The 21,460-nt window shown below is 40.4% G+C and overlaps 1 protein-coding gene across 1 annotated transcript; it reads right to left on the reverse strand.

The window, feature by feature from the left end:
* Window positions 1-521: 521 nt before the first annotated feature.
* Window positions 522-21,276, reverse strand: LOC133877037 (E3 ubiquitin-protein ligase listerin). Its single transcript, XM_062315268.1, has 16 exons — window positions 21,057-21,276; window positions 20,854-20,968; window positions 20,575-20,637; window positions 20,227-20,304; window positions 18,038-18,129; window positions 13,067-13,169; window positions 12,080-12,232; window positions 9,635-10,293; window positions 8,960-9,452; window positions 7,620-8,146; window positions 6,190-6,928; window positions 4,138-4,837; window positions 2,839-3,857; window positions 2,274-2,732; window positions 1,812-2,042; window positions 522-1,386 (listed from the first exon to the last, which is right to left on the reverse strand). The coding sequence occupies exons 1-16, from the start codon at window positions 21,110-21,112 to the stop codon at window positions 1,159-1,161; spliced, it is 5,715 nt and encodes a 1,904-aa protein (XP_062171252.1). The 5' UTR covers window positions 21,113-21,276; the 3' UTR covers window positions 522-1,158.
* Window positions 21,277-21,460: the final 184 nt, after the last annotated feature.

The raw sequence follows: 21,460 nt of genomic DNA on the forward strand, positions 1-21,460 counted from the left end.
TACATTCCTTTGTGCGTCTCACAAATTATAGAGGAGAATACGTGGCAACTCTATAATTTACTTTACTTTCTATTGATATGTAAAACTTCAAAAAAATATATTTGCAAAGGACTTTCTTATCTACCATTATGTCTTCAAAATTTGTAATATCATTACGAGTAATAAAAGAGAACAAGAAGCATGGGGAAGAGATCAATGCTCTGATGACCATGGATTGATCCAGCATGCGTCCACGCTAATCTGCACGTATTAATATGAATGTCAAAGTAATGATGATAGAAATAGATATTAGAACGGAAATCTTGAGTTTGTTTGATAAGCTTTAGGACATTACAGAATAGTGCTTGTCACTATTCACATGCACACAAGGAAAATTTAAAGAATAATTCTGCGCACCGGCTGATGTGGCATATTTTAAGTGACTTACTATATCGGTCACTTCAAAAACAAAAGATAAATCACTTAAAATACACCACATCAGCTAGTGAAAAATGAATAATAAATAGGTGTAAAGAGTAGCATTACTCAAATTTAAAATGTTGCAAATTTTCCTTCATTACTCACTTGTACAAAAATAGTTTCTATCGTTTTCCCCCTTTCTATCTGAGAATTGGGGTACAAGCAATTACAAGCAAAATTGGAGGGGAGATTGAATGCTAATACACTATTAAGGTTGAGCAAATGATTATAAGATAAACAATTCAAAACGTGGCGTAATTAATTCAACCTTTCAAGATTGCTGAGATTCTAAAAGAAAAACACATTTGGCTTCCATCAGCTTCACAGACTTGATCTATTTAATCAAAAGAGTGCCAAAAAAACTGGGGATTTTTCTGTGTATCTGAGATCGGCTCAGAACTGACATTCAAAACCCCAACTTCATCAGAACTCTCAATAAGAGTAGAGAACCAAAGGCTGAAATGCATATGCAGGTAATAACTCCAACCACTTTCAAAGAGGTTTTGAGAGAGAGCTCACAATTTTGACTTCTATACTACGCTTCCCCCTTTTTTCTACTTCTTTTTGCACAAGAGTTTCTCTCTTTTTTCTCTAGATGCATGCGTCTACTCTTCAACTCTTCGTTCAACCACTTCTTTTCTCCATGTGATATAGAAAAGAAAATTTTGTTAAGCTTCTGACTCCAGGTTGATGTCTAGGTCAGAACAGAGACTGGCACAGGGGGCAAGTTGATTTGTGAGAAGTCGAGAACCACTTATAGAGACAGGCTGAATGGAACTTGTGTTTGCAGGTCTTGCAAGCAAGGCGAGGAAGGCTGTGGTTGACAGTGTGAATGACACTGTAACAGATAGGGCACTCCTCAACACCTTCGAATTCTTTGTCAAAGTTGCGCTTCCATATTCCGATGGCTTCTGCTAAAGCTCCATTCTGCATCACACAAGCAAAGCATATCATCACTCGCAAAAAAAAAAGAAAAAAGAAAAAAAAAGCAGCAGCATATTATCCACTATGCCTGTTACTAATCCTATTCATGTCATTATTAGCTTCCTCTCACATCTGTCCCTTTTAATGGAACCCTAGTTTATCTTATTGTCTCATTTTGTCCCTTTCTTTCCCTTCCATAGGAACTGCCTATAGAGTATCCAGTCGCAGGCAACGCTTCTTGCGTCTGATCAAGCTACCCAACTTCACATCCACTGCTAGGTCCATATATACAGTCTGATGACTCCCATGATCAAATCATGTCCACCAATAAAGAACAATTTCATGTCTTGAAACCTCTATCAGTAGAGACAGAAATAAGAAAAACAGTCAGAAATTATGAAAGGTGAACCACTATGCGTAACAGGTACCTGATTACGGACAAATGACATCATAGACATTAACCATTTCCTCTGCTTCACTTCACTAATCCCTAGGCTCCTTGTACAATCAACATCCACAGGGCGTAACGGGTAAGATGCGGGAAGAAGGATGACTAGATCCATTCCTGTTTCATCCTTTGTATAGGTTGCAACAACCTCATTTGCTGATTTACTTACGCTAACTGAAAAATTCTCATCAGCAAATTTGGCTTTCTTAATCTGCATTGAAAAGCAATGACGTCAGAGCTACCCAGTGGTTCTCTAATAATTAAAAACCACAGCGGAAAGAAGTTATTTTCAATATCAGAGAGCTGTAAACAGTCAAGTGAAGTTAAACAATCACTTTCCATCATGTCCAGGTAAATGGAGCCCGCCAAAATGAAGAGATTTACTTGAAAATCAGTGCTATGTCATTTCCTACAAACAAAAACATGTGTCAAACAAACACACCTGGGATAGTTCATTTGCAATTAGAGGAGGGCTGCACCACGCTCTCGTAAAGGATTCAATTGCAGATGATGTAGAACGATCACGTAAATCACTAAACCACCCTCGAACATAAGCAGGAAGAAGACGAAGCATCAAACCAAATATTGCTCCAGCAAGTGAAGCTATTTTGGCTTCTTCAACAGGCCAAAGGGATTCCACAAAGCACAACAATGAACCTGTTGTAATGGCACGTGTTGCTGCACTCGCAACTTCTGATATCTCGGCAGGAAGCTCCATGTCTTTCTTCTTCAGGCTATGTACCATATACAATTCTACAGGAATGTGCTGGAAGAGGCAATCTAAAATCACCGAATTCACAGAATCTTGTATATACTGGACCAGTCTATCCCTTGCATGTGATGATGCTGGTAATGACCATAAATGCGATAGCAACAAAGACCAAGAAAGGAAGACGTTTACCTGAAAATATCACCAAACGCTGACATTAATCCTATGAATAATGAGATTGACAAAAGTGAAAAGACAGAGCAGGGATTATATATAGTATGCAATCACGCAAACTTACCCGTTGTTGTGCCACCAAATCCATTTCAAGAACCTCATAAGGTAACTTCTCAATCATGCAGGATATTTCCTCCTTCAAATGGATATCTTGTTTTGATGACAAATCCAGACGGCTCAAATCCTGGTCACCAGCAGTATCGCTATCCAGGTAACATGCAGCGTCTTCTCCAATTATAGCCAAGTTTAAAACAGGTTCAGTTGAAAGTATAACATAAGCAGCAAACTGCAACAAAGGAATTGGTCTGGAGGAAAAAAGGATGGCATACAAAGAGCTAATAGGCCCTTTGCTTAGCCCCCAAAATTCAACCGACTTCACTGCTTTATCTCTAACATGTGATGAAGAACTAACAACACTTGAAGCTATTAACTCCCAGAAGTAGGGATGTTGAAGCCGGTAAGATGCTACAATAGATGCCGCCTCATGACAACAGGAACTAGCGACAGCCTCAGCGATTCCTGTGCAAAAAAATAAGCGAAGAATACCTTCTAGAATCCGGTCTTTAATGGGGTCCAATCTTTCTGTTCTCTCTGCTTGTTGATGAACAAGAGGCCCAGAAAACAGAGAAAATGATAAGAGGGCACTTGTAGCAATATCTACAAGAAAAGGATCTGAAACCAAAACAATTTGCTCAAGGTTTTCAAAAATAACATCCAAGTTATCAGAAGTAGACACGTTAATAATAGCGTTGTTCACGTTTTCAGCCATTTCTTCCATCATTATGACTGCTGATTGAATCCAACGCCTTAAATGAGAAAACAAAAACTCCCAATCTTCCTCATTAAACTCCTTCCAGCAGTAACCAACTGAAATTACCATTAGCTCTGATAGCAACATCTGCACCTCTGGCAACTTATTAACTGAAGCTGATGCAGCAGAGCCATGTCTCTGCTTCCTAAATAATTCAAGCAAATAAGTTTGCTCCACAGCACTGACGTTTCTCTCCTGCTTTAGCGCTTGCATACCCTCCATTGCACTAAAAGGATAACAGGATAAAACCAACTGAAACCAATCTTCCATATCTACAACAAAACATAATTTGGTAGATTAACAAGCAAATACTATAAAAATCACCAAAATGAACTGTTGGCACAACTAAATGGCCCTTCATTGCATAGAGAACATGAGGAAGGTGGGACCTGTCACTTGATGGTCCCAACTCCCAAGTAGGATATTGCCATGAATTAAAAGGTCTTATAATCATATCTTCCACCAACCCTTCCAATGATCCATATTACTAATCCTCCCTTGCCCTTTCAATGATAACTTATATTTATTGATTAAAAAGAAACATGAATTTACCTTCTCCTGTTTGCCACGAAACCAAAGGTGGGAACGATAGAGTTCTTCGGAGCCAGCCTTCAATAGTATCCTGCATATGATTTTCCTCAGATGAATCAAGTTTAGTGTCTGTAGCAGATTCACCAGGTCCAATGTGCCTTCGACATGATGATCGTACAAGAATGTTCACAAGAGGAGGAAGAATTCTCAAACAGTTTCTGTTTACTTCTTCACCAATAAAAAGTTTATTTACAAGAAATTCAAACAGTGTCATAGCTTTCTCTGTTTCCCATATACCGTCTTTGAACAAAGTAAAAAGAAAAGATACAAGAGCTCTCAAGAAGGGTTCTTCAATATCCTTGACTTCATCACCTGAAGCAGGCCACACGTATGAAAAACTATGTGCACTTCTTCCTCCACAAACAAGAGCACCACCAAGTAATATGTTGAAAATGGAATCCAACAAGCTTTCCTGGAAACCATAACTTCTACACTTGGCATATGAACTCAGTAAAGGCAAGAAAGAAGCTACAGCACTGCCTCCTGGCCATTTCCATGTGCACAATATTTCAGCAGCAAGCCAAGCTTGAGAAGTAACCTCTTCCTTAGTTGCTTCCTTGGGTGAAGATGGAATATGTTCAACCAAACCAAAAACTCTATCTACACCAATTTTCAAGATAAGTTTGTTGATAAAAGAAACAAACTTGTTACTCCCAGAAGCCTGCAGTTGGCATATTTTGCAATTTGTAGGTCATACAGTTCTTGTATCTTATTGAAAGATTTCACACAATTTGCACAACTAAATACATGAATTTTAACAGAATCAACTAAACCCTTTTTTCATCGTGCCAGGGGCTGGTATTAAGAAAACTTTGAAGCTTAGCCTAATATCAAACCCCTTTTCCATTGGTACAGGGGCTGTTATCAGGAAAATTGTGAAAGTGTGGCCTAAACGCAACAGTTCGCTTATTGGATTGAGTATCCCTCTTATGAATCAAGCTGATAAATAAATAAAAAAAATATCTACAGTGCTTACTGGCAACTATTGGCTTGCCCAGGCAATGTATATTATTTGGCATGTAAAAGAAATAATCCACCACCAACTACGCACAGATGTATATTATTTAATGTACAAAAATGGAACATTGTTTAAAATGGACATAGCTAGCAATGGTGGCATATCAAGTCAGGCAACTAGATAACCTATTTCTACCAGGTGGTCTATATTAAATCAGGAGGGCCTCTGGAAGTGTGAAGATCCAAAATTTGTGCTTAGTTATTTGTCAGCGCTGGACAAAGGCCTGCAACAGTGGCCTATTTTTGAAGAAATCATAGCTCATAAGATTTGCATCCATACTAGATGGGATCACATTAATTTCAACTAGTGCTAGTGGGCATAACTAATAACTAAAGTGATAGAAATAGCAATAAGAATGATATCCGTGCTAGAGGCATAAATGGGATCTCATTACCTGTTTGTCCAACAACCTACTAAGATGGATTCTACATGGGCCAGAGAGTCCATGCATCAGGATTACTCTTAGAACTAGGAAAGAACTATGATCATAATTGTGAATTAACATTTTCTGATAGAAGAAATATGAAAAAAAAAAAACAGTAGAGTGCTTAAAAAGCTGACATGACAAATAATGTTTTTTTTTCAATTTTTTTCAGTAGCCGACATGGCAAATAATTATTAACACGAAGTGTGAACTGCATACCACAGTGGTAAAAAAGAGATAGGTCCAATAGCTCTAAGCATGCTACCATGCTCCAAACCGACAGGCGACAGACCAAGAACCAAAAGCACAATACTATCATAGAGGTACTTTGAAGAACAATTTGATAATGCCAAAAGGCATCTGAGGGCTTGTTAAATCACCTAGGATAGGATGGGAATTCAGGTCAATATGTGGGGCAATGGGCATGTGCACTGAAGAAGCGGCGTGTTGCATAATGTTCTTTTATCTAAAATAAATAACACAAAACAAAAACAACAATAAGGCATCAATAACACATCACTGTCCTAATCAGATCGAGTAAGCAGAAAAAGTTATTCAAAATCCCACTCACGTGAATATCAATGGGTGCATTTTCAACATCCAACGCAGCTTCTACCTTGGGGATTTTAAGATCAGGGTTGATCCACAATGGCCACGTATCACTCTTGCTCAGAAGCTGACCTAAAAGATTTTGTTCCTCATCTCGATCTTGACAAAGACATTCAAGAACCTCAAGCATCCACAAGCAGCACAAAGATGTGATTTTATCGGCATTTAGTCTATCTTCACTGAAGATGGCAGTACGAATAGACTGAATCAAGATACTCCCTAATTTCCTTCTATTGTGTATGCTGAGGCTTTTCCAGAATTGATTACTTATCTTACAATAAAACACATGCACTGATTCACCAAAATCCAACCTGGCCTTGATTATTTTCTTGGAGTCATCATCAATTGCATCATCTATTGCTGTCCCAATACTAAACTCCCACTCGATAACAAATATTGCAGCTGAAATACATGGAAGTAGCCCATTTTCCTTACCAAGTGTCTTTAAGCAAAAGAAGCTACTGTCAAGTACTTCAAGAGCAAACTGAGCCATCTCACACACGTTGAAAGAGCTTTCCAGTCCCACCCCATAACTCTTTGCCCCAGCAGCTAACAGAGAACCTGCATCCCTGACCCAAGTCATCTTTGACTCCAGAATAAAAGAGAGTAACTTTCTGAAAAGCTCCTCAAATATCATGATCAATGTATTTCTGGACACAAAGGAAGTTTCATCCCCTTCTTTCGACCCACCAAGAACAGCACTGAAGACAAGGCAGATGCTTAAGGTCACAATATGTAATAATCAGAATCAAACACTCAAGTCATCAATTTCAAGCTTTTCTGGTATAAGCACCAAAAACTCAAATGCAAGACAATCACCATTGAAAGAGTCGAAATTCATTCAAATCTCCAATCAAATGCAAGATAATAAAAACTTTCCTACAAATAGGACATAGTCAACTCCAGGGAAAGGGTGACTGCTAAACAGAGACGCAATTCTGATGAAAAATAAAATTATGAAGAGGAAGCTAGTCTTTGGCTAGGGGATTCTTTTGGAAGCAATGCCTCAAAGTAGTTTTTGTGTCATTATATAAAATTCAACCAAAGGGCCAGATAGGGAAGTAACACACCATGAAAGGAGCATCATATTGATAAACTAGAAGAGCTTAAGGTAAAGCAAGGGTTGATGCAGAATGTGCAAGAGTTACTTTGTATATGGAAACCTCAAAATGAGTGAACTACCAAAGTACCGCAGAACAGCAAGTTACAGATATGATGCATTACGAACACTTTATATATGATTGTTGCTTCATTTTTTGTGCTATTCTTATGGTTGAGGTATAATATCACATTAAATATTCAATTTACTTCGTCATAAGCCATGATGTCAATTCCTGATTCAGAGTCAGACATGATCGAAACAAATCATTAAAAAAGTCTTGATTCACATACCACAGAAACTGAGCATCAGAACTTCTGAAGGGAGGAAGTGAACGGGCAATAGCAAGAGCAGCCAGTTCTAAATGCTCATGATGCCAGTGATCTGGTTTGGCACCTTTTCGAGAACTAAAATCTTCTCCTTTCCTAATTGTAATTTTATTTCTTGCTTTCTCTAACAGCACTGCCAACACTGCTATTCGGTCGGAGACTCGGTAGTCAGGCACAGCTCCAGAATGCTCTAAGTCAATTGCATATGTTACAACAGAAGCCCACTGCTCAGAGAAATATTCATCATCAAGCAAGGCAAGCAATAGATCTAGTCGAGCACTGGTAGAGCAATCATCTCCATGCAAACACCAAGGAACAAAAATTTCACTGAACATTTGCATAAACTGCTCTTCCTTCAATTGTTTATCCCTGCCACCAGACACACAACTAGAGGAGTGACCTTTATTGTGAATAAAAAGTTCTTGGAGTATCTTGCGTGGTCCAAATACAGAAACAGCAACTGATAGAAGCCTCACACTCTCTGGTGAGTCCTGACATTAAAAAAAAAAAAAAATCGAATTCAAGAATGAATATGTGTAAAGAAAGAGAACATATAAAATTATATCATGGATTCTAACAAGAATACTCAATGTATAAGACCTCTGAAATCTCAATTACTAATTGAACTCTGCAAAAAGACAACTTTTAGTAATTAATGGATAACTAAAGGAAAAAAGTTTCTTACGGAAATTAGTTTTCCTTGCATAGTTGTAGGGCATGTAGAATTGCTCAAACTGTAGTGTATATAGAGATTAAGAAATCACTGTTTTAAGGCCTTCCCCAACATTAAATAATATTGCTCCTTTATTTTTCTTAAAACCTTCATAAAGTAAAATAATACATTAGAATGCAAAAATTTCAGTGTTCTCATAAACACCAGTTTCTTTTCATTTCACATGACATGGGTTTTCATTTCCCTTTTCTTTTGTCTCTTTCTTTTGATGGCCAGGCGGCCACCTGAGTATCACATGAACCATTCTGAGGCAGACACCAGGAAAACTGTCCCCTCATGGCCCCCATTAGCTAAAGATGCCATGAGGATTGAAGTTTTCTAATACACGACTGTTAGCATGGACAATACTCACAGACGGTCCCCATTTGGTGCATTAAGACTCAGCATGGAACTCATATGGCAGACAATGAGCACACAAGTGGTACAGTGTGCATATCTCAGGTGCATGTGTGTGTCAGTGACGTAGAAAAGTGAGATATCTTAAAAAAACAAAATTCACACAGAAGTAGAATAAATAAACAGTATTTTCAATCTTACTCCAATCAGAAGAGTTTGTGCAATAGTAACTTACTATTGATCTTATCAATGGGAAAGACTTCACCAACATTGGTCCCACCAAATCAACCAAAAGCCAATTTTCACCTCTATGAATTGCATGTTGCTCCAGTAATGAGATAAAATGAGTGACCCGATCTAAACGTTCAGTAGATCTTTCTTTGTCCTCTGTTTGCTGCAGCAAAACCAGGCAAGTTTCCTGAAATTCCACAGTGAAAGCAGAGAGCAGATCATGTTCCACTAAACTTATGCCTGAAAGAATTCCAATAATACATTCCCCCAAGTCTCGCAAATAGCTCATTGGATACTTAATAGTCAATGTTTCCACTTTCTTCTCATTAGAAGGCAAATCACTGTTCTCAGATGAATCTGCTGATATTCCAGAGAAGACTTTGTCCTGGTTATTTAAGCTGACAAAAAACGTGTAGTCTTGCCACAAAAGCTTTACAAGAATATTGTCAATCAAAGTGACTTGAAAATGACGGATGGAATCCACTCCCTCACAGTATCTGCTATCAAACAGAAGACCACAATCACAAAAGCAGGAGAAAAAAAAAACAGAATAAACATGGCAGCAAAGAAGAATATAATAACAAAAAAAATGAACTCAAGCTCCACTGAATGCACAAGCAACTAGATCTACAAAATATAAGATGCCACAAGAAAAAAATAATAAAGAAAAACTTACAACCTTGATGCATTATGTAATCCCCAAAGAAAACATTCTTTAAATGCCTGGAAGAATGCTAGTCTATTGGCATTTGAGGAATGGGACGGATTCCTTCCTGCCCATAGGCTCTGGAAAAAGTCAAGAAAAAATTTCTCTCCCACTACTGCTTTAGGCGGCACAGTGTCTAAGAATAGAACCAAAGCTGGGTAAGAAGCCTGCTGAGATCCAAAGCAACCATTCCTGAGAAAATGCCAAAACCGATTGAGTACAGTTTTCTGAACATTCAAGGAAGTCCAACTGTCAGGGAATCTTTTAGAAAATAGTAACACTGCATCCCACATTGATGAATGACAAGTAGGATCCTTCTCCTGGAAAGCACCAAGTATAATGCCAGAAAGAGTTTTTATATTTCCTTCATTAAAAGCCTGAGGAATGTTTTTTATAAAACTCCTTAATGCAGAAAATGCAGCTGACCGGATAGAAGAGCTTTGAGACTTCAAAAAGTCAACAAAATGTTTATGAGCACTAAACAACTTTTCAGCAAACGAAATAGCAATTTCCCTAGCCTTTGAAGCATGTTTTGGTTCAGCAGCTACATTTTCAAAAACAGGTCTTTCTAATTGCATGCTAAATAACACATCGAGTAGCGTGGTCAGTGACAGTAACGATCCAGATATCACCTGCAATTCAAGAATATTGGAGAAGAAATTCAGAGACACAATATAATGGCAAACCACCTTATGGGAAAATAATAGAGTATACATTGAACAGATAGAGATATAATGATACTTGTACACAGTGAGGAACATATTCCTGCCTGCACCCAACTTGGCTATCATTAGGCAACAAATACTCTTTCTCTAGCATGAATGAAACCTCAACCTTCTTATCTTTGAAACAGAAATGTTCAAAGAGAAATGTTCTTACCAATATTTTTTTTTAAAGGTAATTTCATTATCATTAATTAAGCGCAAAGGGGCGCAACCCTAATAGACAGGGAGAATACAATATACCAATGAGGCTACACTCTTTCAACCAAGAAGGAGCAAAGCTTCATACAAAACACTCTCATGAATCAACTCTAAACAATGTGGCATCAATTTCATCTGAATCAAACCCCACAAAGCCCATGATCAAAGAAGATCAATTGTATCATCCACAAATTGTATGGCTCAGATTGAAAGCAACAACTAGATGACTTTTTGGTTAAACACCCAAATGTCCTAGTGAGGTGACTGAATCAGAAATCCACAATTGGGTTTCAATGCTTAAAGTGGTGGTCTAGTTGGCAACTTCTCAAGGAAATGAAGCTTCGGGGTTCTAAAAAAAGAGTGGTGCATGATTCAGAAACTTCAATAGGTTCAAATGTGGTTCAAGAATTGGGAGTGATCAGCAATAGAGAAGTCATTGTTGGCCGATGGAGTGCAAAAGTACATAAAATGACTGGTGTTTTCAGCCTCATGGTCCACGACCTTCACTTGCAGCCTGCAAGCTTTGATTCGTTTGGACTTTGCTGTCAATTTTCCTTTTGACCAATAAGAAGAATGACCATACTATGAGAAACCCATAAAATTTTTACCCTTTTTTTCTTAGTTTGTCCCCCACTCCCTAAAAAAATGAAAAAAAAACACGGGTTGTGAAGAGACTGGTTCAAATGGTAGGATAACTTAATAATTTAAATGCTAAGAGATATTGGGTATTGAATTTCTAGGAGGTGCTTGAATAACTAGTACACGGGAGTCTAGTGGAACTTTTTTGGGGGGTGGACTACATGAGTCTTATGAAACAGAACTGAGGACTATATAATAGCAAAGGACCCATACACCACGAAGCGGTGGCAACATGGAGCAGAGTAAAGGTATGTACGTATCTTCTGTGCCACCAATTTGCCAGAGACACTAGACAGACATATACTAAAAAAAATTGGTGAAAAAAAGGGAAGAAGAAGAAGAATATCAACAGTATTTTAGGTCTTTGGAAACTTTTTGGCCTAAGTTGAGGGATATTTAAGTAATTTCCTGAGGTTTTGATTGAGCTTCCACTTTTCTTTTCTTTTTTTTCTTTTTTCTTTTTAAATGTAAGATTGAGCTGTTAATTCCAAAGACAAAAGGGGCTAAAGTGCATGTCATGTATAATAACTAGAGGGAGATCCAAGAAATTCTAGAAGTGCGAGGGAAGTCCGTGTAGTTGTAATAAAACCCGAGGTTGGCGCATTTTACCCTATCTCTCTCTTTTTGTGGTCCAAGCAGTGAGAGAGGAAAGGGAAGGGGTTACCAAGGAATAGAGTTGGAAGAGTAACGCTCAAGGATATGTTGGAAGCTGAGTGAGAAGGAATTTACTATTCTTCCCCTTTTTTCTATGTTAGGCACCATTTTATATCTTCTTCTTTTTTTCATTTTTAAGTTTTCTCCTTCGCGATAAAGTAAAGGTAGTAAGGGGGTATCTTTTGCTCAAGCAAATGTTTACCTGCTGATGCATCTCTTTCAACTCGTCCGAAGCAACTGCTTTATCAGACATATTTTCTGGTGTGAGCTTTAAATTTTCTTCCAGATACATAAATATCTCATTTGTGCATAGCATTAAAGCATCTAATCTCTTCTCCTGTGCTTGAAAGGCTGCCTGTTGTTCACAATTTAAGTAAGATTAAAACCTAAACTGAAGTCAGAAACACAACTTGCCCGTTAATTGAATAATTAAACAGATAGGTATAAATGCATTGACAAGCTGCTTATGAGGTTCACTTGACAGGATGAGATAAGCATATTTACACTATAGAAACAGATTCGAATCTCCTAAAGAAAAAAATAATTGCTCTAAAATGCATAGAAGGAAAAGTTTATGAAAATTTTGGCAAATTTATCAGATAGGCATTGAAATTGTATAGGTAGACATATTTAAATGTACAATTTTATCTGTAAAAAAAAGCTAATAAATAAAAATTTCTGATGAACATATCTCATATTCAGCAAATTAAATGTTCATCATAAGCACTCTTCTAAGCATACTCTGCACTATAAATTTCAATTCACTGGCAACCGTCGGCACCATTCACACCCAACCCAATGCTGGAAAAGACCATCTAGACAAATGTCAGCAAATTACTCAAGGTTGACTTCAAAGTAGAAGGCATTCAGGCCCTACATGTTAAATGGTAATCTAGGTCAACAGGCCAAAACAGCACCTGTAGCCAATCTTTTTTAACATCCAAGGCTAATAAACCACCAAATAAATTTTTCCAAAAAGTACAATTGAGAAATCAATAAATTGCTTTACATCCTCCTGTTTGTCCAATTCATACCACAGGAACATTTCACTATTCATGAAGCAACTCATAAATTGCTTTACATCCTCCTGTTTCTTCTATAGTTCAGCAGACTAATCATTTCGGCAATATCCCATTACAAGCCATGTAAAATTAACATTTAAAACATGGTAATTTTTAAGGCAACAAACCTGTAATGATCTTTTTGCAGCTTGAGAAACTTCAAAAACGGGATCAAATTGAGAAAACCACCATGGTCCCATCAAAGACTTCAGATGTGGAGCTAAATCTCTCCTGCGAAACAAATACAAGAGTTACACAAGCAAATTACCAGTGCACATGGGCAAAATCAGGGTAATCTCAGGCTAATAAAAAATGATGAAAGGTGCTACAGAAATTAATTCTATTAAATGGAAAGCTTAAATATGCTACAACTATATGTAAATCCTTCAAAAACATATAAATTCATGAACTTGAGACAAGATCCTTGCTGAAAACAATATAAGATCTTATTAACTTGCTGTATTGATCAGATCAATGTACCATCAGCACACAAAAAAAATGTGATAAGGAGATATTCATTCATGTCACAGACTACATTAGTAACAAACTAGCAGCAACCTAGCTTAAAGCACCACCAAAAACTCTGTCCTGAGATCCTTCAGGATAGGCTTTAATGGAGCGTTGTTTCACCGTGGAAGCAAAATGCTTCTCTTTTTCGACGAAGGCAGGAGAGCCTGAGCTTCGTTTGGAAGAGAGGAGGAAGGCGTTTGGGGGGTTCATTGTTCTTGGTGTTCAGGGCTCAGCGTGGTTGATGGCCACGGTCGAGAAGGCTTTGAAGGATCCAGGTTTGGATTTCGTCAAGTATTTTCGGGAGGATACAAAAGCTCTGATGGTTCGAGGGAGTGGGAACAAGGCCGGCCGCTTCCTAGAGGTGGTAGCCTACGCTGAGGGTGGTCGGAAAGGGGCTATTTGGCTCCCTCAAGGCCGTGGTGGATGGGGTTGGTCTCGGGTGGTGGGAGAGTTGAGGAAGCTGCTTTCTTTTCTCGGATTAAAGGATCGGTCGCCGGGTGGTGGGATGTCTTCGTCGGAGGGGAATACGAAGGGGGGGGAGAGCGAAGCTCTGGATCTTCGGGGAGTCACTGATGGGTCTCCGACGGGTATTAAGAAGGGAAAGGGAACTGGTTCTCCATCGTTCGCGGAGGTGGTGCGCTCGGGAGATACCGCCTCTGTCTTGGGTTGCAGGTCTCCGGTGTGGAAGTCGGGTTGCTGCGATTTGGAGAAGAAGCCGCTTCAAGTGGGTTGCAACGCCATGGAGAAGGTAGCGACTGGTCCCCTGGGTAAGGACCGCCATGCTGTTGAGCGTCTCAGTTGCAGAGGCTGTGTCTGTTGTTCGGCGTGCGTGTCTGGGGCAGTCGATGTTGAGGGCGACTCTTCACTGCAAAGGGACAGCGTGTCTGGAGTGTTAAGGCAGATTGTGAAGATCCTTGGGCGCCTGTCCAAGGTTTTGCGGTGGGCTTGTGGGTCTTCGCATAGATTGGGCTTGAAATCCTCAGTTCGGCCCAAAAGTAGGTTGGGTTTTGTTGCGGGCCGGAAGCTTAAGAGGTGCAAGCCTGCTTTCAAAGGGTCCCGGTTTCGGGCTGGGGCTAAGGTGCCTAAGCCATTTGAGAGGGCTGCGGATTCGGGTCGACGAGGTCTGGTTCAGCTTTCTTCCCCACCGGAGGCGTCGAAGTCGGCGGCCATTTCCGTTGAGAGGCCTTTGGCGGCGTGTCCTGTCGTTCAGCGATCTCTCAGCCCGGAGGCTTTGGCTCCGACGCCCTCTGTTGAGTGGCCGTCGGCGGCAGATCTTGCAGATCCCGTACAGTCGCTCTCTGCTCCGTTCTCATTTCCGGCGTCTTCTGGGCGGGTCTCTTTTTCTCCAACGCTTCCTGTTCTTGCTGCTCCGGTGTCTCCTGTGCAAGGATCCTCTTCTGTTCTGACGGAGAAGGTCTCTCAGTCCCCAGGTTCTTTGAAGGGCTCAAACCTTGCAGTGTCTAGCGAGGCTCCTCCCTTTTGGTCGGCTGTTCCAACTCCGGCTGGGATGTTAGCGAGGTCGATTTCTTCCGGAAGCTCGTGTAGTTCAGAGCTTCCCGTCCTTGATGCTGCTGATTCTCTCTCAGGGGCTTCTAAGTTGGGGGTGAAGATTCGTTCTTCCCCCCCCTTGCTGCATATCAAACCTTTCCAGCATTATATCAGGAGGGCTAGGGAGCTTAGGGTTGGTCATTCAGTGAAGTGGAATGATGGGTTATTATCGGACTCTATGGAAGCTTCGAAGTTGTCTGCTAGCCTTGCTGTCAATAAGGTATTGACGGCTGAGCCTCCTGCGATAAAGGGTGTGAAGTCTCCAGTGAAGCAGGGCATGCTCAGGAAGGGGTTTCTCAACCCTCGCCCGATTGATTCTGGCCCCTCCGCTTTGCCTCGAGAGGTCGCCGATGTCGGGGTGGTAGGTGATTCCTCCCCTCCGAGCGGGTGCATCATTCCTCTTTCTGTTGAGGAAAATGGATTATCCCAATCTAAGAATTGGCCTGTAGGTTATGATCATATCGGGGAGATTGTAGGTTGGGAGGAGGAAAATGTTTTTTGGGATGGATTACCATTAGATTGGGCGTGGGATGAGGATTTTGCGTTGGCTGGGGACTTTGGGGAGGAAGCTATGGCAATTCGAGATGCCATGGAAGAAGAATTTCAGCGGGACAAGATGATTGCGCGCCAAAAGTCCAAAGGAAAGAGAGAGCTCCTGAACCTGCATAGCTCCATCAATTATGGCGATGATTTTATTCCTGCCAGGCGTAGGAAAGGCAAGGCCCACGTGAAGTAGGCTTTGGCGGGTTGTGGGTTGTTTTTCCGGTGCTTTTTGGTATTGCTTTGTAGTTCAGTTTCGGCTGGCTTGGGTTTTTGGGGTGTCTATTGTGGTTTAGGTCGTCTTCAATAGGCTTGGTCTATGGGTGTCTCTGGGTTTTGTTGTAGTGGGTTTTTTTTTTGGGGGGGGGGGGGGGGGGGTTTGAGGGTTTTGTGGGTGTTGTTAGGGTGTTTTGTCTTTTGGGCTTGTTCTTGGGATTTCGCTTTCTAGTTAGGTGTCTCCTGTTGTATACTTTTAGTGTACATAGGGGCGCCTTACGCTTTTAATAAAACTAATCTTACTTATCAAAAAAAATAAAAAAAGTGTAAGGTGCCCCTATGTATACTGAAACAATTAAAACAGCCCACAAGAAGAAACCCAAATAAACCCTCAACCCTAAGACCCTCAAACCTAGAACCCACATGGAGCATACATGCTACAGCATGTGAGCCTCGTCTTTCCCTTGCCAAGAAGACACGCTTGCATGGCCGTACTTAATGGAGCTATTTAGATTCAACACCTCCCTCTTACCTTTGTTCTTTGGACGCGCAAGCTTTACAATCTGAAGATGAAACTCCAAGGAGGGATCCTCAACCTCTTCACCATTCGACAACCCATCCTTGTCATCGGCGGGAATGCCTGAGGAGCTACAACCCAAATAGGAGGGAGAAATGACCGTCACTACAGGCAAGTGAGAACCATCCACAAAACCCTCCTGATCAAAAAGCAATGCTCACTGGGTCAAACCCAAAACCTTCCTCCGTCAAGACCTCCGGCGAAGAAATCTCATCAACGGCTTAACAGGCTCCTTCCCAGCCTGAAGACTTGAAGTGAAGAAGAATGGGCTTCTTCGTGGGAGCCTTGAGAGGCTACCAGCCTTGGCCCAAAATCCTTTGGGCTTAAAACCCAACCCAACTAAACGACCCAGACAACATTTGACCCGGTCTAACCCAAATTAACAAAGCCCTAGAAGCTTCATCAAGCAATGATGGACAAAACTACCCTTCGTCACTATCGTCTCATGCTTCTTCTTCACTGCAGCGCAGGAAGCTGCTGTCGACGACCCAAAGGACCAAGACTTAAACTCAAAACAATTCAAAATCGATCTCACCTCCTCTCCGCCATTCGCCAACTCATTACAAGCCAACTTCGGTAGCAGATCAAGAGGGATCACCGACAAAGACCTCATACCCACAACCTTCCCATAATCGCTAGTCATAGAGCGTAGGACTTCCGTGAAAGAGTGACCGGACGAGAGTACCACCCACTTCTGTTTACCCTCCGGAGCGGACACCACGGGCATCAGAGATCGATCCTTCGCCTCGAGAAACTCCAGCAACTGCCGCAACTCAGCCACAACCCGAGGCTAACCCCAACTTTTACGGCCCTCCGGTAGCCAAATAACCCCTTTGCGACCTCTCCCAGCGAATGCACCCACCTCAAGGTACCAGCTGACCATGTTACCACCGCTAAGAACCATCAAAACTTTTGCATCCTCACAGAAGGACTTGACAAAATCCTTCTTCTCTAGATCCTTCATCGCCTCCTCTACCGCATCCTTCAACCAAACAGAACAATGGATGCCCAGAAGAAAAATATTCCCAACGAACCCCTTCCTCATTTCCTCCAAGTGAAGCTCGGACTCATTTGCCTTCAACGAAAAGGAGAAAGCTTTAGCTTCCACGGAGAAGCAACGCTCCATTACTAGCTAAACCAGAGCAAATGAAACTCGAGCAGCTCCTAAAGCCATAATAGAGAGACCAAGAAAGAAAGGAAAAAAAAAATAGGAAGAAGATTAGAACCAAAAGATAGACATACCAAGACGACGATATCTTGGAGCACCTCCGCTTGTAGAACTCAGAGACAACTAGCCGGAGTAGATCCCTAGCGGAATGCGCCTACACGCCCCACTGCTAGAGGAGAGAGTGGCAGGGGAGAAAATCGCACACTCATAGGTTTATGAATAATCTCTCGATCACTATTAAATTTTGATCCAATAGTAATTTTAAAAGTCACATCAATTTTTAATCGGATGTAATTAGCATCTATAAAACCTTTGTTTTTGTTTTTTTTGGGTCTTTTGAGCCACTATGAATTACACATAGTAATGTATGTAGAAGCTTAAACATGCAAAAAAGCTACCAATATGGTAGCTCAAGCAAAAGCATTGGCTTTGCCAAGATATAACCTACAATCAACAAAGAATTCTCCTCATTAATTTCACAGCTTTACAAACAGGTATTACAAGAAGCAGGAAAAAATAAATAAAAAAAAAAAAACATACCCGACAGCAATTACAAGGTTAGTCATTGTGTCATGAGTGGCTCGTCGAACCTCCCTATTATAGTCCTGCAACAGCTTCTTGTATTCGAATACCTACCAAAAAAACAGGGCACCCAAAAGTCTAAAATTAAAAATAATAATAATAATTACCAGAAGTACCAAATTATATAAATATTAGCATCATGCATAACAAACTACAGAGCCATGCCTAGAGCCCTAATTTTATAAACAGATGGTCAACTGCCATTACTACAATTATATATGAGAGCGCTTGAAATGATTTGGTGATTTCGATTAAAATGTTAATTAGCATTGAAATATCAAAGTCATAACTAAGAGATGCTGATGCTGCATCAATAGAATGGTTAGATACAAGTCATCGCCTTTGAGAGCCTAAGACCAAGGCAAAATAAAGAATGAAGCCTTTTTGGTCCAATAACAAACATCTGTGGTAGTTAATTAGGTCGATACTACTTGATTTTATGTTTGGGTTTTTCTAGAGTTCAAGATATTTTTTAATTCTAAAATTACTGGTTGTGAGCATTGTGGGCCTTGGGTTTTATTTTATATATAGGTGAATGTTATTAAAATTACATATTTTATGTCTGGGCTTTAGTCCACTCCAATTTGGAGTTTGTTACTAGTCAACGTAGGATTTTTATTTAATTCCTATTAAGAGAAATTTTTGTACTCATAAGTGTAGTTTTGTGCTCAAAAAATTTGAAATTGATTGATAAAAATTGAACTTTGGGTTATGGATGACTTGTATGCCTAAAGTGCTTCTTATCTTCTTGCTTTCTAGGAATTATTGTTCACAACCCATGCAAGGTTTTTTTTTTTTTTATAAGTAAGAAAAGTTTTATTAGAAAAAGTGTAAGGCGCCCCTAAATATACAGGGAGTATACACAAGAACAACCAAAGTCAACCCACAAAAAGCACCCCAACAAAACCCTAAAGTCCAAAAGGAGCACCCAAGAATAGCCCACAAAAGAACCCAACAAAACCCACAAGGAGTTAAGCCCTAAAACCCGAAAAACCTAAAACCTCGAGACCCACGAAGGCACAAAACCCTACTTCATGTGAGCCTTGCCTTTCCCGCGCCTAGAGGGAGTGCTTACATCACCGTAATTAATGGAGCTTTTCAAATTCAAAAGCTCCCTCTTTCCTTTGGTCTTTTGGCATGCTATCATCTTGTCCTGATGGAATTCATCTTCCATGGCATCAAGGATTATCAAAGACTCCTCCCCATGAACCCTGTCCAACGTCCAGTCTAAGGGCAACCCATCCCAAAATCCATCATCCTTCTCCCAAACAACTATCTCCCCATAATGATCAAACCCCACAGGCCATTCCTGAGATTGAGAAAAGCCATTGCCCTTTACGGATGAAGGAATGATGCGACAACTCGGGGGGAGTGAAGCCCTATCATCCCAACATCCTTGACCTCCCGAGACGCGGTAGGGGCTATCACAGCCAGGTGAGGGTTGAGGAACCCCTTTTGAAGGAATCCCTTCTTCGCAGAACCCGCAGAATTCTTCACCGGAGGCGCTGCAGCTATTTCCTTTTTAGCAAAACAGATAGGCGTCTTCAGAGTTGCTAGGGAATCTACTAACAGCCCCTCATTCCACTTCATTGAGTGACCTTCCCTGAGTTCCCTAGCCTTCCAATAGTATCTCTAGAAAGGTTTAGTAGTTTGCGGCGCAGGGAGAGAAGAACGAATCTTCTCACCCAGCTCAGCTGCCCCTAAGAGAGAAGGAAAAGGGAAGAAAGGTTGAGTCAACCCAGCACCAACACCAACTATGTTCTGAGAGAGAAGGAAAAGGGAAAAAAGGTTTAAATCCATCCATGGTTTTTGTGAGCTACTCTTTCACACACTGAAACCACTTTTTTCTATTCATTTCAAGTTCTTACTACAAAATCTTCTTTCATCTGGTCCTCACATTATGACCCTACTGTTGCTATCTAATAATCACAGAAAGACCTTAAAACCCATATATTTTCAGTCATCTCAAAAACGCCACTCCAACAGCGCACCAATACAATGGCCACTTCGCAGTATGAGCATTGAATTCAGAGAAAAACCATTAATTATTTTAAGACAACGTGTGTTCGATCCGCCGCAGGGGGAGGGGAAACAGAGTACACATGTTGACCAAAATCTAAATGAAGGAGAGACATGAAAAACTATACCCATTGTGGAATAATCGGTACTATGTCCTTCGCGGGCTTCTCCTTGAGCAGCACAGATAGAGATTGCAAAGCTTTAAGCTGTTGAAGAAGAAGCAGAAGCCAATGAGTTCTTACTTCTTACCATATAGCAACAATCACATAAAAATTTAAATAACTGTCAATAACAAAAAGGAGGCAGCAGTTTCCCCAATTAGAAGTAATAAATGAAAGAGAGAACATCTTAAAGTAATATTAACATCGTCGTACACTTAAGCCTGTTCGGAAAAACTTAATTTGAGAGGTAAAGTATTTCAGAGCCTTGAAAGTTGGTAGATAATCAACAAAAAAAATAATAATAATAACAATTACCTTGGTAGTGGGATCCTTCCTTCCAAGCCTCTTCAAGTGCTGTGCCACTTCACCATCTATGTCCTGAAAACCCGAAAACATCAAACACAGAGAAAATGCAGAATTATCACATATACACCATAATTCACAACGCAATTAGACTCTAATTCATGACGTAGCATTCAAAAGTACAGTGCTTTAACGCGAATTTCACCGAATTTTGCATGAAAGATTACAGATTCAACATTTATTTTTTCTAAAATTTCTTGTAGGAAAAAAATCAAACTTGAGGAAGCATACAACGAACGGGATTGAGTCGTCGCTAGCGAGAGAAGAATCGAGACGGGAGCCGCCGACATACCCGCCGAATCCAACGGCGGCGGTGGAACCCGCCGGCAAAAGCGACGCCGCCAAACTGAATAATAATTAAATAAAAAAATCTCTAAGTTTAATGCATAGAATAAAAAATTTGCGATTTATATTGAAGAATTCGAAAATTTTACCTGCTGCTTGAAGCTCTTGCCTTGCCCTTACCTCCTTCTCCTTTCTGTCTTCCCATTCTGTATCTCCCTAAAAAACGGTGCGTTTCAATGAAAGAGTTCGAACGAGAGAGAGGCTTTGTCTATTTACAGCGAGAGTTGCGGAAGAGTTCAGAAAACCCTTCGGTGATCGGAAGCCGTTGTTTGTTTCGGCGGCTCTCTCACTCTCGAGCTCCTCTAAACGTTGTGGCCTTTTTTTCATTATGTGATGATGGCCGCCTTTAGCGTTGTTAAGGCTAGAGAACTCGTTATCAAAATTATCTGTTACGGCGATATTTCAGTTGTTAAGGCGAATTGTTTCAACTCATGAAATATCAAAATGAATTTTAAAATTTGTCTTAAAAAAAAAAAAAACGAATTTTGTGTAG

This window comes from Alnus glutinosa, chromosome 9 (assembly GCF_958979055.1).
Source record: "Alnus glutinosa chromosome 9, dhAlnGlut1.1, whole genome shotgun sequence".
NCBI lineage: Eukaryota > Viridiplantae > Streptophyta > Magnoliopsida > Fagales > Betulaceae > Alnus > Alnus glutinosa.

What these genes read in the sequence shown, in the direction of transcription:
- LOC133877037 (XM_062315268.1), bottom strand. Translation starts at nt 21,112, where the DNA reads ATGGGAAGACAGAAAGGAGAAGGAGGTAAGGGCAAGGCAAGAGCTTCA. An exon ending in TACCGATTATTCCACAATGG is followed by an intron (nt 18,130 to 20,226) that starts GTATAGTTTTTC and finishes TTTTTTTGGTAG; the next exon opens with GTATTCGAATACAAGAAGCT. An exon ending in TCTGATGCTCAGTTTCTGTG is followed by an intron (nt 6,929 to 7,619) that starts GTATGTGAATCA and finishes CCTTGTCTTCAG; the next exon opens with TGCTGTTCTTGGTGGGTCGA.